The following is a 15,643-nucleotide window of genomic DNA, read 5'->3' on the forward strand; positions in this document are numbered from 1 at the left end:
GAGATGGTCATCTAGGATGAAAACAAGTGCTTAATTGGGCTGAAGGCAACAGCTTTGTGACCTTCAACTAAGAGGAGAGATTTGGCTCGGGAAGTCTTTACTTGGAGGAAGAAAAAGCGTAGTCAGTCACCATTAAACTTCAAGTGATAAGTTGACATTATTGGATCAGATACAAAAAAGTACCTGACCCATTCGATGTGATGCTATTCAGCACACTTCAGTAGTTAAGGCATGATTTGATGCGTAGAACATTACAAAAGATCACATTGTCATCACAAGACCACTAAAGATGAGATATTTATTATAAATCCATGTAAATGTCAGTCTTGAAAATGCCTTGTGCTCAGCTGATTGTGTGCTTGACAAGCACACTTAGTGACATGTCTGACAGGAGCAGTGCGTTTTTCTTCAGACTTAAATACAAACTAACTTGACAAAAAATTCTTCCAAACAAGTGCATTATTAAAGATGCAATTAACCCTTGCTGTGTACAAACTTGATTATCTTATTTTTTTTGAGTGAATATAAGCCACACAGAGTACATTGAATACAGAATCCTTCGAGGGCTTTTATTATGGAAAAGTGTTGTGTCAAAATTTTAGATAAATGTAAGACATTGTTTTGAGTGTTTTTATTTTGAATTTCATTACTTGGTACAAAAAAGGACTAGGGCCAGTATTATTGTCTTATTATTAAATTAAATGATTTATGTTTATTTATTTATAATTATTATTTATAAGAATATTTATAGCCTGATATTATTAAAGGTACACTATGTAACTTTTTTATGTGTAAAAATGTAATGAAATGTAACTATGTAACGAAACTTTTTTTCGCCGCTAGGGGTCGCTAACCTCTTTCAATAACAAAGGCGCATTAACATTAAGCGGAATTATGGATCTTGTCGTCAAGCTTATGGATCTAATAAATGTTTAAGGATGAGTAAATACATTGACGTTTTTAACATGACTGTGTTATGAAGCAGGGCGCGATTGCTAATGAGAGACAGATATCAGCGCCACACACACGCAAGTCCCGCGGATATAAAGAAATAAGGACATTTCATTCTACCGAACTACTTGAAAGTGCTGTATTACTACTCAGAAAGGTCAGTTTATTAGACTAATTAAACTTGTGAGGTAAAGCAGCGCCGTTTCACGTTGTCTAACATTATATCACACTAAACTGCATTTGAGTGTGTTGAATGTGTTAGTTTGTTGGCTATATGAGACTAGCAGTAAGCTAGATCAACATTAGAATATCATATTCTAACATTGATTAGTTTTATATACATTTGCTCACCTGTCTAATAAAGTACATGCAAGAGCTGCTGATATTGATACTCGTTTTAGTTGTCCTTTTATCCCAAAGTCTGCTTGTCATGGTCCAAAATGTTTGAACAAAACAACAACAGCGTGAGCGTCCCGCTTGGCGTAACCCAGTTGTCTACGTCTGTCGCCATGGTTACTATGGCAGTACGAGGGTAACGCGGATTTTACGCCATTGACTGACAACTCCCTCACACCTGCTCACACGTCCCGGTTCCTTGGTTAAAATCTTAATTTTCTCATGATTTACAAATTTGGGATATTGTAAGTAATCAAATAAAACAAAATATATAACACTGGCCTAGTTGTTTTTGGATATTTTACTGCAAAAATCCTACATAGTGCTACACTAGATTATGATAAAGAAAAATATTACAGAAAATGTCTAAGAGAAGAGTAGGTTAAAGGGGGCACGTAGTTTCAAAACATTTCTTCCACATTTCAAAAGATATAGACCCCTATCATCCACCCGGTGCAATGCAACGACAGGCAGACGTCCTGCGCAAGTCGACTTACGCAAAAAGAGTAACACTGGTTGATGTATGACGTAGGATGTAGGAGTATTGTAAGCTTAGACGTCTCTCGCAGTTCAAACAAACAGGGCTGGGCAACAAACTCAAGCTCCTCCGACATTTCTCTTTAAAAATTCTCGTTTTAGACTTCTAATTCGTGAGTGAGGTTACTCTTTCGGCGTAAATCGATGCGTACGGCTGTCTGCTGGGAGCTAGTTATTTGAATCGATAAAGTTTTAAATATGGATATTTTTTTTACACGAACACATCGCTTCGCTTCAGAAAGCCTTTGTTAACCCCCCGGAGCCGTGTGGGGCACTTTGATCATGAATGGATGCACTTTCATGGACTTCAAAACATAAACGGCCACTGCCATTATAAAGCTAGACATTTTTTTATATACTGTAACTCCGATTGTATTCGTCTGAAAGAAGAATGTCATATACACCTAGGTTGGCTTGAGGGTGAATAAATCATGGGGTAATTTTCATTTTTGGGTGAATATCCATTTAATGGGGTTTGAGTTTGTACTCATCGCACACCATTTCAATCGAGGACAGCAGTGAAGTTCTAAATGAGACTATGTGGTTGGTTGTGTCAGGCCTGAATGAGAATGAGCTGCAGATGGCCACTTTGTTTTCAAAGTGGGTCATGAAATACTCAGTGGTAAGTGTAGATGGTGGAGAAGAATAGAGATGGAATGAAAAGGCATAAAACAGTTTGCACAGATTGAAGATGTTGAAAGTGTTGAATGTGTAAATAGAGCCCGATGTCTTCAATTGTCAAGGAAAAAAATCACAGCACAGGATGTAGCACTTTAGGCGAATAGTTTTTTTCCCCATGTAGTTTTGTTCTGTCATAATAGAGGATGTCAGAAAGCCAAAGGCTGGAAAAAATGTGACAGGATGGCTTTGAGACTACAGGGCAGAGGTCCACATCAAGTGCTAATGAGAGGGTGGAATTCTGAGAGGACTGGTCAATATTTGAAGAGATAGAAAGACTGGATGGTGGAAAGTGAGACCATTTTCTCAGCCTAATGTCACTCCAAACCTGTATGACACTATATTTTCTGCGGAACACAAAAGAGTGGGTCTGAATTAGCCCCTAGGGCTCTAAATGGGTTTGTCCATACTGGGGCTAATTCAACACGTTTTCTCTCCCAACACGTCACATATAGACATGGCCGGACTTACCATTGGACTTGATGGGCTTCAGCCTGTGGGCCCTGGCCAGTAGGGGGCCCCGCTTTTACCAGTTTACGTTTGTTTGATTTGTTCAGTTATGCCACTCAGAAATTATTAGTCGCATTTCCACTGTCTGGCCTAGTGCGAGCGAGGTAAATCAACTGCAAATTTAAAATACTGTTTAAAAGATACACCTGAACCAGTGGTGTGCGGTGGTGTTTTAAAATGAGGGGGCAAAGTCCTCACATTTTTTATATATATATTCTGTCGCTGTTACACTTAAGTTTTATGGTTAAATAAACATAAACAAAAAAGTAGAGATGCTCCAATCAGCATTTTTGGGGCCGATCACCGATTACCGATCACCAAAATCACGATCTGCCGATTGCCAATTACTGCCGATCACAGAATGGCAGAGGATTGGGAATCTTTTATCTATAATCTAGCAGAGTTTGCACCATTTGTAGAAATGAAACTACCGGTAACTATGAGGTGGCAAGAACAATTTTTTTCTGGAACAACCAATTATGAAAAACACCCCAAAACCAGTAGGTTGTTTATCAGACAAAAATTCATGAAATAACTTTTGTAAGTCAAATTTAAGACCGTTTAAGACATTTTAAGATCATAAAGATTGAAATGTAAGACCTACACGAGGCATTAACCAGCAAATAACAAATAAAATTAGCATCAATATGCACTTTTTGTTTACATAAGCATTAAAATAATAACATCAATTATGGCTAGATTTTAAAAGAGTGTCTTGCAACACGTTATCTACAAAGAATTTTTTTTGACGGCAGCTACCTATACAGTCTGTACGCGGAAAACTCTTTTCCAAAGGAAAAACTTCTCAGTTGTGTAAACGTACCCTGAGAATATTTGTACTTTTTAAATTAATTGTGACTGTAGTTGTAACTCAGTTTATATGAACTAACATAGTTCATAGTTTTATATATTATATAAAATAATATATTTTATATAATATATTAAACAAATGGGTAGGTTTAAGGGTAGGGGGGTTGGGTTACCTGCTTAAAAATGTATAAAAAGTGTAATGTAAATACAATTATTGTTGCTGTTTAAATAAAAAAAAACATACCCCATCATATATGTCATGATGGCAAAATTATACCCCAATATATAATTTAATCATGATGAAAAAATGTCCTTGCCCATTGTGTCTGTGTATTGATGCCAAAGGTTTGTCATTGAAAGCAATGGACTACACTAGACGTAAAAAAATAAGCTAAAAAACATTGATGCCAAGGGGTCCTAGCCAAGCGTCCATATGACGAGTTGGGAGCAAGAGTGGGAAATCTTAACTTCCCTTTCAAGGGAACTCGAGCTGCGTCGAAACGCTGCGGGAACGCCCCTGCGTGTTTGCGTCATGAAGCACGTATGGAATCAGTCCAATGGTGAGACGAAACGTCATAGAAGGGTGATGTCATCGACCAGGTAACTATAAAGCACCCCTGAATCACAACAGCGCTAGCCTCTGATAGGCTGAAGCAAGTCGATCACGGGCATGCCAGGAGTATGGCAGGACGACGCAGCGTCTCAATCCCTCTTCAGAGAACTAGGGTTACATACTTAACCGAGACGTTCCCTTTCAAGGGAACTCGAGCTGTTTCGAAAAGCTGCGGGAACGCTATTACCGACGTCGCCATTAGAGCAAATGTCCGTCTATGTGAAGTCTGGGCGTACATCCGGACGAAAGCACCTGCACCCCTGGAGTGGACCTGAAGTCAAGATCGTAGAACCTCAAGAATGTGTGTGGTGAGGACCAGCCTGCTGCATCACAAACATCATGTAGGGAAACTCCTGACAATAAAGCTTTAGAGTGAGCTCGTACAGCCAAAGGTGAAGGCTGACCATCTGACTCGTAAGCAAGTGAGATAGCCTCAACCACCCACTTGCTCATCCTCTGCCCTTCCTGGGTGACCCAAAACAAACAAACAGTTGTTCAGATTTCCTCCACAGAGCAGCTCTGTGGACTTAAGCATATAGAGCCCTAACCGGGCAGAGCAGATTTAGTTTCTCTTCGTCTGACGTCAAAAAAGGAGGAGGACAGAAATCCTTCAGTACTATTAGTCTAACAATATTAGTAGGGACCTTAGGAACATAGCCTTGCCTAGGATGAAGAAAGGCCTTAACCATGCCAGGCGAGAATTACAGGCACGAGGTAGTAACCGAGAGTACTCTAAAAACTATATTTCTTCTTGCTATTTAGCAATGTATTTCTCAGAAACTTCTTCAATGGGCTCGAAAGGAGCTAGGGAGAGACCTTCTAATACAACAGCCAAATCCCATGTCGGGACCCTCGTGACTGCTGGCCTCAGCCAGTGCCATGAAGGAAACGTGTTATTAATGGGTGTCTCCCCAGAGAAACTCCACTCAAAGGGCTATGGTAAGCAGCTAGTTCCACCATGTACACCTTCAGTGTTTAGGGGGATAACCCTGCGGAGAAGCGCTCCGGCAGGAATTCCAGCACTGCACCCACCGGGCAGTTAACTGGGTCCAACAGGTGCTCTCCACACCAGGAAGTGAATAATTTCCACTTCAAGGCATATCACTTTCTCGTGGATGGAGCTCTGGAGTGGAGAATGGTCTCCAAAACCTTGGTTGAGAGACCTGAACTTATGATCTGGGCCTCCCTAGAGGCCGAGGCGACAGTTTCCACAGGTCTGGGCGGGGGTGAAGGATCATCCTCGAGGAGAGACACTAGCGAGAGGGAGGCATCACGCAGGGGCATTCCCGCATCGTTTCGATGCAGCTCGAGTTCCCTTGAAAGGGAAGTTAAGATTTCTTTGCTCAGCACTTTATAGAACTCAAAATAGAAGTCCTTAATCATAACTGGATTGCACATTACATTTGGTTATGTATGCCAGGTCTCTGTCTATTAAAATATGACCGGATGCATTTTTATTTCAACGTTTAAGGACTGGATTATTCACTTGTCTAAAAGCACCCTGTATATGCCTCACATTTACATTCTTTACAGTAAGTGATTTGTTGAAGAGAGAGTGCAAGACAGAGTCTCCTGTCATCTCACAGCACTGCTAATGTCTCAAACATAGACAACTAGATTGAGTTGTAAAAAGAGAAAATGTGCCGATTCTACAAAGAAGTCAGGAACAATGCAAGTTCTTGCAAGTTCTTTGCAGTCTTATCAGAGCTCAGCAAAATCCAGCCCTCGCTCACTATTTGCAACTAGCAGCGTAGGCGTGCTATTCCTTTTTAATTAGTCACACTTGGCATTAAAGTGGTGCTCCCTGAGGGAGAGGTTTTGTATCTGCTATACGAGGGGAAACTTTAGCAGAGGGAATATTATTTTTCAGGCTATGCACCAATGTTTTCTGAGGTCTGTATAGCTCCTTTTAATTGACAGGAGACACAATTAAATGACAACTTTTTGCCGTTGTACAAAGTTTTAGCAGCAGTGTGGCTGTATCGGTGGGTTAAGGGATAATGTACATCCAGCCGGTTGTTCTCTCAAAATAACCCCCGACAGGGTGATGAGGACCCTGACGCAAAGTGCAGTTGCTAGTGCGGTATACAGTCATACCACTTATTAAACAGCATTTCACTACATAAATAATTATGGAGATAAGAGATATTGATTCTGATTAAACTGTTTTAAAATCGTACCTGTTTGTATCTTGTATGTAATCCAACTGTACAAAACAATAGTCAGAAAATGGCAGCAGCTGTGTTTGTATGAAACAAGAGAGAGCGAGTCCACGTTACTGGATGGCATAATTAAAAAACTGTACACAAAATATTGATTCGACTGAGTTTTATTAATTTATCAGCTCACCAAATGCAAAACTTTCATGAAGGAAAAACTTTCCTAGCAACGTATAGCGCTGCTGACTTCAGTAACCCGGATGAGCCTGCGTTATCTGCTTTGAGAGGTTGATATCTGGGAATAACTTACCGCTGGATGGTGCGATTGACCAATCAGAATCAAGTATTCCACAGAGCCGTGTAATAATAAGAAATTACACTTAGCTTGAAGCCTTTATAATGCAATCTAATGTTATAATAATCTTCATAATGTATGTTGTAATGCATTATATCTTTTCATAAATAATTGTAAACAAAATTAAACTTCATTATAGTATTTGCAGATTTCTTACTACATCTGAAACTAGTTGTTTGTCATGTGTTTTAATGCATTAGCCCATTCTAAAGGTGCAATGAAGATATGTGGTTATAATTATTCATGAGATCATAAAATTCATTATAAGGTGCATTACAATGCATACTTAATGCATTAAAACACTTTTATATGCATTATATATAAAGTGTTCGAGAAAATATCTTTAATCTTTAATAACAGTAGGCCTGTATTATATAATAATAATAATATACTGATATACATGGATGGATTGGGACTATTGGCCCAAAAATAAACTCTTAAAACACACTTTTCAAACCAAATTTTTTTTTTTTCCACTAACAGTGTCCAACAGTGGACACACATGCATCCCAGAAGAATTGTCTGAAAACTTTTGGAATACAATGGCTGACTCCTTTCATAGCTAGCATTTTATGTATCCTAAACACAATTAAACTAAATTATAGCTTGATTGGAAATTAAGTAGAAATTAAAGTACTCATTTCACAAATTTATATTTGAAGAGTTTTCTTCACACTGTACCATGTAGTCTGTTTTGGTTCAGTTTTCACTGTGTTCTGTTCCTGTTTTGCCTGCCTTAGTTCTCTAGTTAGTTTCCCTGATTGTTAATCAGTTTCCACACTTGTTCCGTTTTATCCTTCATTACACTCGCGTATTTAAGCCCTGTGTTTTTTTCTCAGTTCTATGTCTGGTATCATCTTAGTATTATGAGGTTAAGTTATTCTTTTCTCCTGTATGTTTCCTTGTGAAGATTATTACCGGTATTATTAAAAGAAAGTCTTCGAGCCACACAACGTGACACACACATCACTTGTATCTCAATGTGCTTCACGGGCCCTGGTCTCCTTGGTAACCTAATGCACTAACTTTATTAGAAGCAAAAGTGTTTATGTGGCTTGGAAATGATGCCCCAACTGTGGTATAGCTATAAAACATTTTTAAAACTGAGAAAATCACCTTTAAAGTTGTCCACTGATGTTCACGATTGTGCTGCATTCACTCACAAAAATAAATGTTTTAAATATTTACATAAGGAAATTTACTAAATATCTTCATGGAACATGACCATATCTTAATTATTTTTGGGATAAAAGAAAAATCCCCATACAACGTATTGTTTGCTATTGCCACAAATATACCCGTGCTACTTGTGACTGGTTTTGTGGTCCAGGGTCACATTTTAGAATTGAAAGTTTGGGACTGGGAAAAGGATACAACAATAAAATCCATTAATGAAAGGACATTTAATTAAAAGAAATGAGTAATGATGAAGGTTTGGTGAAAAGTTTCAAGAGAGTTTTAATGTGACCTTCATATAACATAAGAGAAGAAAGTTGAAATATATTAAGCTATAATAATAATTAACCACTGGGACGTCCAAATATATTTGTTATGAATTAATCCACTGGAGGCAAGCTGTGTGAGAACCCAAATGCGACACGACACGACACGACTCGACACGATAGTGATGTAACATTTGACACTGAAGCTTCGATGTGCGTATCGCGTATGCGACACAATTTCTAGTGAAGCCCCGTTTCGGGGTGTGCATTGGTTTCCCAGAGTCACGTGATCGATGACAAATGAAGCCTCACTTTCTGTCAAATCACGTGCGTTTCGCTTTGGGTGTCAGAAGGCTCGAACCCCAGATCTCTTTTAACGAGTCATTGTTGGCTCAGTCTGGTTGATGGGTTTAAAAGAATTATTATAAAAGAATTGGCCATGGACCCATTTAACATTGGAGTCAATGGGCATGTCCGAAAATGTCATTAAAACAACCTTTAACATTAGTTTTCAAAACTGTGCAACTCACCGAGTGATTAGTGATGTTAGTTGATGTTCCAGAAACAAAAGGTGTTGCGAAATACAGTTTCTGTCGTGTTTTATTCGTCATTTTGTAAAATCCCATTAAATTCTGTTAAAGGACTGAGTGCTCGTTAATATAAATGCGCTACCGGAAACGGAAAGGGGGCTGTTTACATTTGGTCGATGTAGTCTTTTTGCTCGCTTCCGTTTCTCATAAGGCTAGTGCGCAGAGCAACTGTGCTCCGGGGGAGTAAGCGAAATAAACAAACAAAACCTTCATTAATTGTTACTTGTAACATGGACACTGACCAGTGCAATATGAAGTTGAACTCGACTGTGACCATGAGTGTCCCGCGAGACTTAAACATCGGTTATCGCCATCAAGTGGTCGGGAGTGTGCTAATGCTTCAGATTCAAATATTGAGCGGAAGTTACACGGTTGTGAAGTGTCTGAAAAAATAGTTCCACTATAGCAAAATAAACGGATTGGAATCATATATTGCGACAATATATTGTTTATAATCATCAACGAACACCACTAACCACTCGGTGAGTTCAACAGTTTTGTAAACGAACATTATTGGCTGTTTTAATGACATTTTCGGACATGCCCATTGACTCCAATGTTAAATGGGTCCATGGCCAATTCTATTATAGTCAAAAACTCGAGAGAGGAACCATTGTCAAAAAAATGTTGTCCACCACTCTTGTTCATCCAAAACAAACTACAATATAGACTCAAGGGGCCCTATCTTGCACCCAGCGCAATTGACTTTGTACACCGACGCATGTATCATTCCTATTTTGCACCCGCGCACAGCGGACTTTTCCCTCCACAGACGCACGTCGGTAAATTAGGGAATGAACTTGAACAAGACACAGAAACATGACAATGAGAAGAAACAAAACCCAAACCGTGACAATATTTAAATATGTGATATAATAAATATATTAAGAGGTAGATAACAGATGGAGGTACCACATGATCCTTCTATTATATTTGAATTAAACAAGAACAAAGTTAATGCTTAACTAAACTAAACAGGCTCCAGGATTTAATGGCAAAATAAATTGCATGTGATGTTTTGTACCTCAAAGGTACCTGTATTGTACTGTAGTGTATCTTTTATTCTATTGTTTGTCATTTTATGTGATTTGTGGTAAATGTTGCTCTCTTTTGTTTTCTAGTGTCCTCTCGAAAACATAGCGCCTCCCACTGGAGACTCCAGAACATTGCTCAGGAATCCGTTGAAAGCTCTGACGAGGAGTTTTTTGATGCCCGGGGTAAGAGTTGATTTGTTCCTTATTAATATTTATTAGTGGAAAGTGCTGGTCCTTCTAGGATTTGAATTTTAAAGATATTTTAAAATATCAAGTGAAAATCAAGTTTTAATGTTGTTTATATGTCTATGTGGGTTTTTTAAAATGCTTTAAGACAAACCATGTGCAAATTCATAGGTCAACACCATTGCTGAGTATTTTCTCATTAAAACTGCAGTGAACCAAAGACAGTCTAGTGGCTTGAACCTTCCCCTGTTTCCTACTGTCACAAACAAGTAACCAATCCCATCAACGTGCGGGGCGTTTGCCTGCAGAAAATGAGCACAAGAACACCTTTAAGAATAGACAGGAAAAAACGGATTCATATAACAATATAGCTGGTGAATTATCCACTATTATTATAGTGGCTTATGATGTTGATACTCCACTGATACTTATGATACTCCACTGATTTATGATGTTGAAAGCGTTTCTAAGGATACTGATTTTTAAAAGGCGGCTGTCAGACTCTGAGCTGGCGAATGCGAACGTGTGTATCATTAGCAACACATTATTAGCTGTTTGATAGCGTAGTCAAGCAAAGGACTAATCATATTAATTTCCGTTATTTGTCCAACGTTGTAGAGAGCAATATATAAAACACATTACCATCGACTGATACTGATACATCGACTTTTAGACGAGCCTGAATAATTCGCTCTTCCTCTTCTTCTTCTGAATCAGTTTCTGGTTCAAACATGGCTGAATTAAACCAATATTCATTGTGCAGCATTTAATACAGATTTAATACAGTTGACCGAGAGGAATGGCACACTTTTCTGGAAACACTTCAGTAGTTACGAAGTCGGAATCTGATTGGTTGTCCATTGGTTGTGAAAAAGATGTCCGGGAGATGCGTGTGTTGCGTTCTTTATCGGTCCGCCTGGAAATGAATGCCGTGACGCCAAAACCCCTTGTGGAAGATGAAAGCCGTTGTGTTTACAACTGTGACATTAAGCGCTTACCAGGATCAACTAAATGCAGGATTTTCAAAAGTTCGCGGCTCCATTGTCGCAGTAGAATTGCACAACAATTTATTAGATGCACGCTGGTCTGTTATTGTAGGGACATAGACATTATATTGTCACGCCTCTAAACATTACGCAGAACAAAACAAACTGTGATTGGTTGCGTTACATGTCAGTCAAACGTCCTCTTGGGCGGTCCTTGGCCAAGAAAAGCTGCGATAGAGTCCATTCCGCCGTCAGTCTGAAGGTCTGGCTATGCGAGACTAGAGCTGGTGTGATTGAGTGGAAGCGGGGTAATTTGCATATTAATGAATCCGCATATACTAAATGAAGCAAGGGTGTAGAGTTACATTCAAGCTATTTTTAAAACATGAAGAAATTATGTTCACAGCGTGGAAAAAATAAATATGTATAAAATTTAAATATGTCATTTTGATGATCAAAAATGGTTGACTGCAGGGGGACTTTAAGTTGCTGGAGGACAAAAGACTCAAAACAACTTTCAGTCAGTTGAATAACAGAGATTTGCATTGGAACCCAAAGCTTTTGGTGTATAATAATTATATGTTTGCAAATCATAAATTGTGTGTGAAGTGCAAATAGCATTTGGAGCATTCAGCAGTGTTAGTTTGAAGTGTGCGCTGTACACAAAATACCTCTAAAAGTAGTGGAAATCTCTTATGGAATTAAGACAGCACACAGCTCAAACAGAACAAAACGGAAGATACTATCAAGCTATTTCTGAAGGCTGTGTGGCTTACAAACATTGAACAGAGGGGGTATTCTGGAGGAGTCACTTATCTAAAGACTTGAAATAAAAACACACCACAAGTCAAACCTAAATGGAGCAAGAGCCTCTCAAATACCTTTTTTAATTAATCAAATTCCATGTCCTTTCTTATAAGATTTCTTTGACATCACCATGTAGATGTACCTGAGGTTGTAGAAACTGCATTTTGTTTGCAAAGAAATTAATGACTGCTGATCCATTGCGATCTTTCTTTGACTTGACAGCCAGTCACAACACAGGTTAAAGAAAAGGCTAAAGTAATACATCACAAACAACACACACACAGACTGGTGTTACAGTCCACAAGGACATACAAATGTGAAACCCATTTAAATCAGTTGTACTTGAGCAAAAATGTGAGCATGGTATTCAGGCTCAGATTTCCATTTGTAAAAATAAGAGTTATTCCCTCAGGTTCTTTAAAACCATTTCGCAATGAAATTCTGAAGTAATGGCAGAAATCTTATTGATGACTCGCTTGCATATGTTGATGTCATTTGGTGTGTTTGTTGGGTAGCAACCAGCAGGATTCTAATTGGTTCAATTCAGTTATTCATGAGGTGCAAATTGCCCAGTGGTATTTTTCAAGCATCGAGCACTCTCAAGTAGCGTTTGTGTGAAATTTTTATGGGCAAATGGTTCTCTTGTTAATCCCAGTAGTAATAAAGGCACTGCCGTATTTCGTTCGCTTCCCTGTCTTATCTTACAGGTATTAGGCTAGATTGCTATCGAATGTGGAGTACCTGTGAGTGATTATGGCTGTAATCTCCACAGAATCATTTGGGGAGTTCAGAATCGTAGCATATGTAAAAGGTTTGTGGAAATGAAGCATTTGGAGCCCTGCATAACTTTCCACATTCCACATTCATTTAGATCTTAGTTGAAAGGTGTGAATGGAAATAATACATGACAAGGTCATGAACAGGGTAGCAGTTTTAATATTTCTTGCGCACGGTAATAATGCAGAATGTAATAATACATTACATTTTTACATCTAGAGTAGAAGGTTATACATGTATTTTATTCTGCTTTTGATTTCACATCCCACACCTACAGCTTTCCGGCCCAAATATTTAAGGAACTCATCATCAGTAAAGGGCTGAAAAGCAGGGCCACCCATTTGTCTGCATCATACTGTTATCTAGATAGGATGCTATGGGCACACAGCCATTGAAGCTGTGCCCATTTATTACGGCAACACTTGTCAGACTGTGCTGTATGCTGCCAGAAGGTATTAAGTTAAATAAGGATGATCTTGAATGCCAATTAGCCTCCTCTCTCTGGTCAATAGTCAGGTTGAATCTCTGCATGATCATGATTTGGTGTTTGATACTGTTTGACAGGAATGTTGAAGGATTAGTTCACCCACAAAGAAATATTCTGCCATCTTTTACTCACCATCGCCTGGACCCGATGACAACGCAGTGCTGAAGTGCCAACAAGCCTCTCCCTATGGAGGATCCCTTTACCACTCTACAGATAAAGCTTTGTCGGGATAATTTCGGTTTCGCGTATCAACACCGAAGTGATAAAATTCTGTCTAAAAATGTTTAAGGCCAGACAAGTAGTTTGTTAAAGGGATAGTTCACCCAAAAATGAAAATGCTGTCATCATATACTCACCCTCAAGTTGTTTCAAACCTGTATGAGTTTCTTTCTTCTGTTGAACACAAAAGAAGATATTTTGAAGAATGTTGGTGACCAGACAGTTGCTGGACCCCATTGACTTCCATAGTATCTTTTTTTCCTACTATGGAAGTCAATGGGGTCCAGCAACTGTCTGGTCACCAACATTCTTCAAAATATCTTCTTTTGTGTTCAACAGAAGAAAGAAACTCATACAGGTTTGAAACAACTTGAGGGTGAGTAAATGATGACAGAATTTTCATTTTTGGGTGAACTACCCCTTTAAGGCTTGGTTTGTAGGGAATTACAAACCTGCGCACATATATTCAAATGCGCATAACTATAGAATTAATTCTTAATGCGCACGTGAGCGCCATCAGCGTTTATCACAGGTTCGCGTTTAAAGTCTGTGTAGAGAGAACGGTGTCGTCTTAGCGGTCTCTAATTTAATAACTAATGATCGTTGCGACGGAAGTGAATCAATCAAAACTAACTTTAGATGGAAAATATATGTATTCAACAATCTACATTGTTAAAAGTGCTATATAAATGAAGATGACTTGACTTGACCATCATGTCATTCCAAACCCGCATGACTAAAAGTGGTCCACATGAATTTTACACTACTTTAAAAAGTCTTCTGAAGATGATAGCTTTGTGTGAGAAACAGAACAAAATGTAATTTGTTATTAATGGAATAAATGATTCGTAACCAAATTATTATTTTGAGTCTTTACAATGAAACAGTTGATCTGAACAGTTGATTCATAAAACCAGTGTGAATGATTTGTTTACAAATTGGAATGATTCGTTTCAATGAGCTGGTTCAAACTCAATAACTAAATTAATCTGTTGCAGTTGGCTACAAATCAGAATCAGAATTTTTTTATACAATGAATTGGTCGATCTACTTTACAAAATCAGTTTGAACAAAATGGGGCTGTCCCAATACCCACACTTGTGGGCACACTACATCCACACAATCTCTAATACTGCATCAGAGTGGTATTTGAGGTAGAGTATCTCATCCATCATGTTCTGGAACTCGTGTGCCTGAGATGTCAAGAAAAACTACAGTTTAAATTAATTAAATATGATATATAATTTATTGGTAAAACAAAGCGTTGCACATTTTGTTGTTGTAAAGATGAGTGTGTGTATTTTTTTAAACTGATTTTTAATTTATTACTTAATTAGAAGCATCGCAATTAGTAAAGAAATGACAGAAAATATAACTACTACTGAACAGACATTTAAAAGTGAATTTTAAAATCAAAATGTTTAAATAAAGCTCTATGAAAAACTTTACTTGCAAATGTACTCTACTGTGTTGTAAGTGTTTCCCATCAGGTAATCACAAGTTCTACTTACACTTGTGGTCTTCATGCCCAATTGGACCAAATACAGGAAATGCATCATGTGAGTTGATAAGAGCTCAAATAAGACTCATTTATTCGGTTGCATTGGTTAACCAAATGATTCTTTTGAGTCAGATCTTTACAATAAACCTAATGATCTGCTTAACAAAAGGCTTGTTCGACTTGAACCGGCGCTGCACAGACCGATCGGTTTATGACATCAAAGTACCGCGAGAGCGATTCAAAAGCACAAGGAGCCGTCTGCTCTCTAACCGCTTTCACGGTACTTTGGTGTCATTCAACGATCGGTCTGTGTAGCGCAGGTTCAAGTCGAACAAGCCTAAAAGTAGTTTGAATGATTTGTTTATGAATTGGAATGATTTAGTTAAATGATCCAACATTAAACTCTCCAACTTAATGATTCAGTTGCAGTGGTTAAATGCTCACTGGAGGGAAGATTATCAGTGACTAATAACTTAAATTTGGTCTGTTTCTCACTAGAAGCAAATGTCAGGCTTGGCATATATGTAACTTTTTTGTTTTGGAAAGAAAGAGAGTCATTTAGGTTTTACATGTGTATAGCCAATATTGTGAGTGTATAGGGAAAT

At 38.3% G+C, this 15,643-nt stretch overlaps 1 protein-coding gene across 4 annotated transcripts in view; it reads left to right on the forward strand.

Moving 5' to 3' along the window:
- Positions 1-15,643, forward strand: part of plrdgb (PITP-less RdgB-like protein) — a 106,079-nt gene that overhangs the window by 28,660 nt on the left and 61,776 nt on the right. For all 4 annotated transcript variants that reach the window (XR_013794568.1, XM_079586071.1, XM_079586070.1 and 1 more), the window contains exon 2: positions 10,163-10,258. Coding sequence is in view for 3 of the 4 variants with exons in the window: in XM_079586071.1 (XP_079442197.1) it covers positions 10,163-10,258 (96 nt within the window). In the remaining variant the exon portion in view is untranslated. The remainder of the gene's footprint in view (positions 1-10,162; positions 10,259-15,643) is intronic.

This window comes from Phoxinus phoxinus, assembly GCF_949152265.1.
Source record: "Phoxinus phoxinus genome assembly, chromosome: 17".
Taxonomy (NCBI): Eukaryota; Metazoa; Chordata; class Actinopteri; order Cypriniformes; family Leuciscidae; genus Phoxinus; species Phoxinus phoxinus.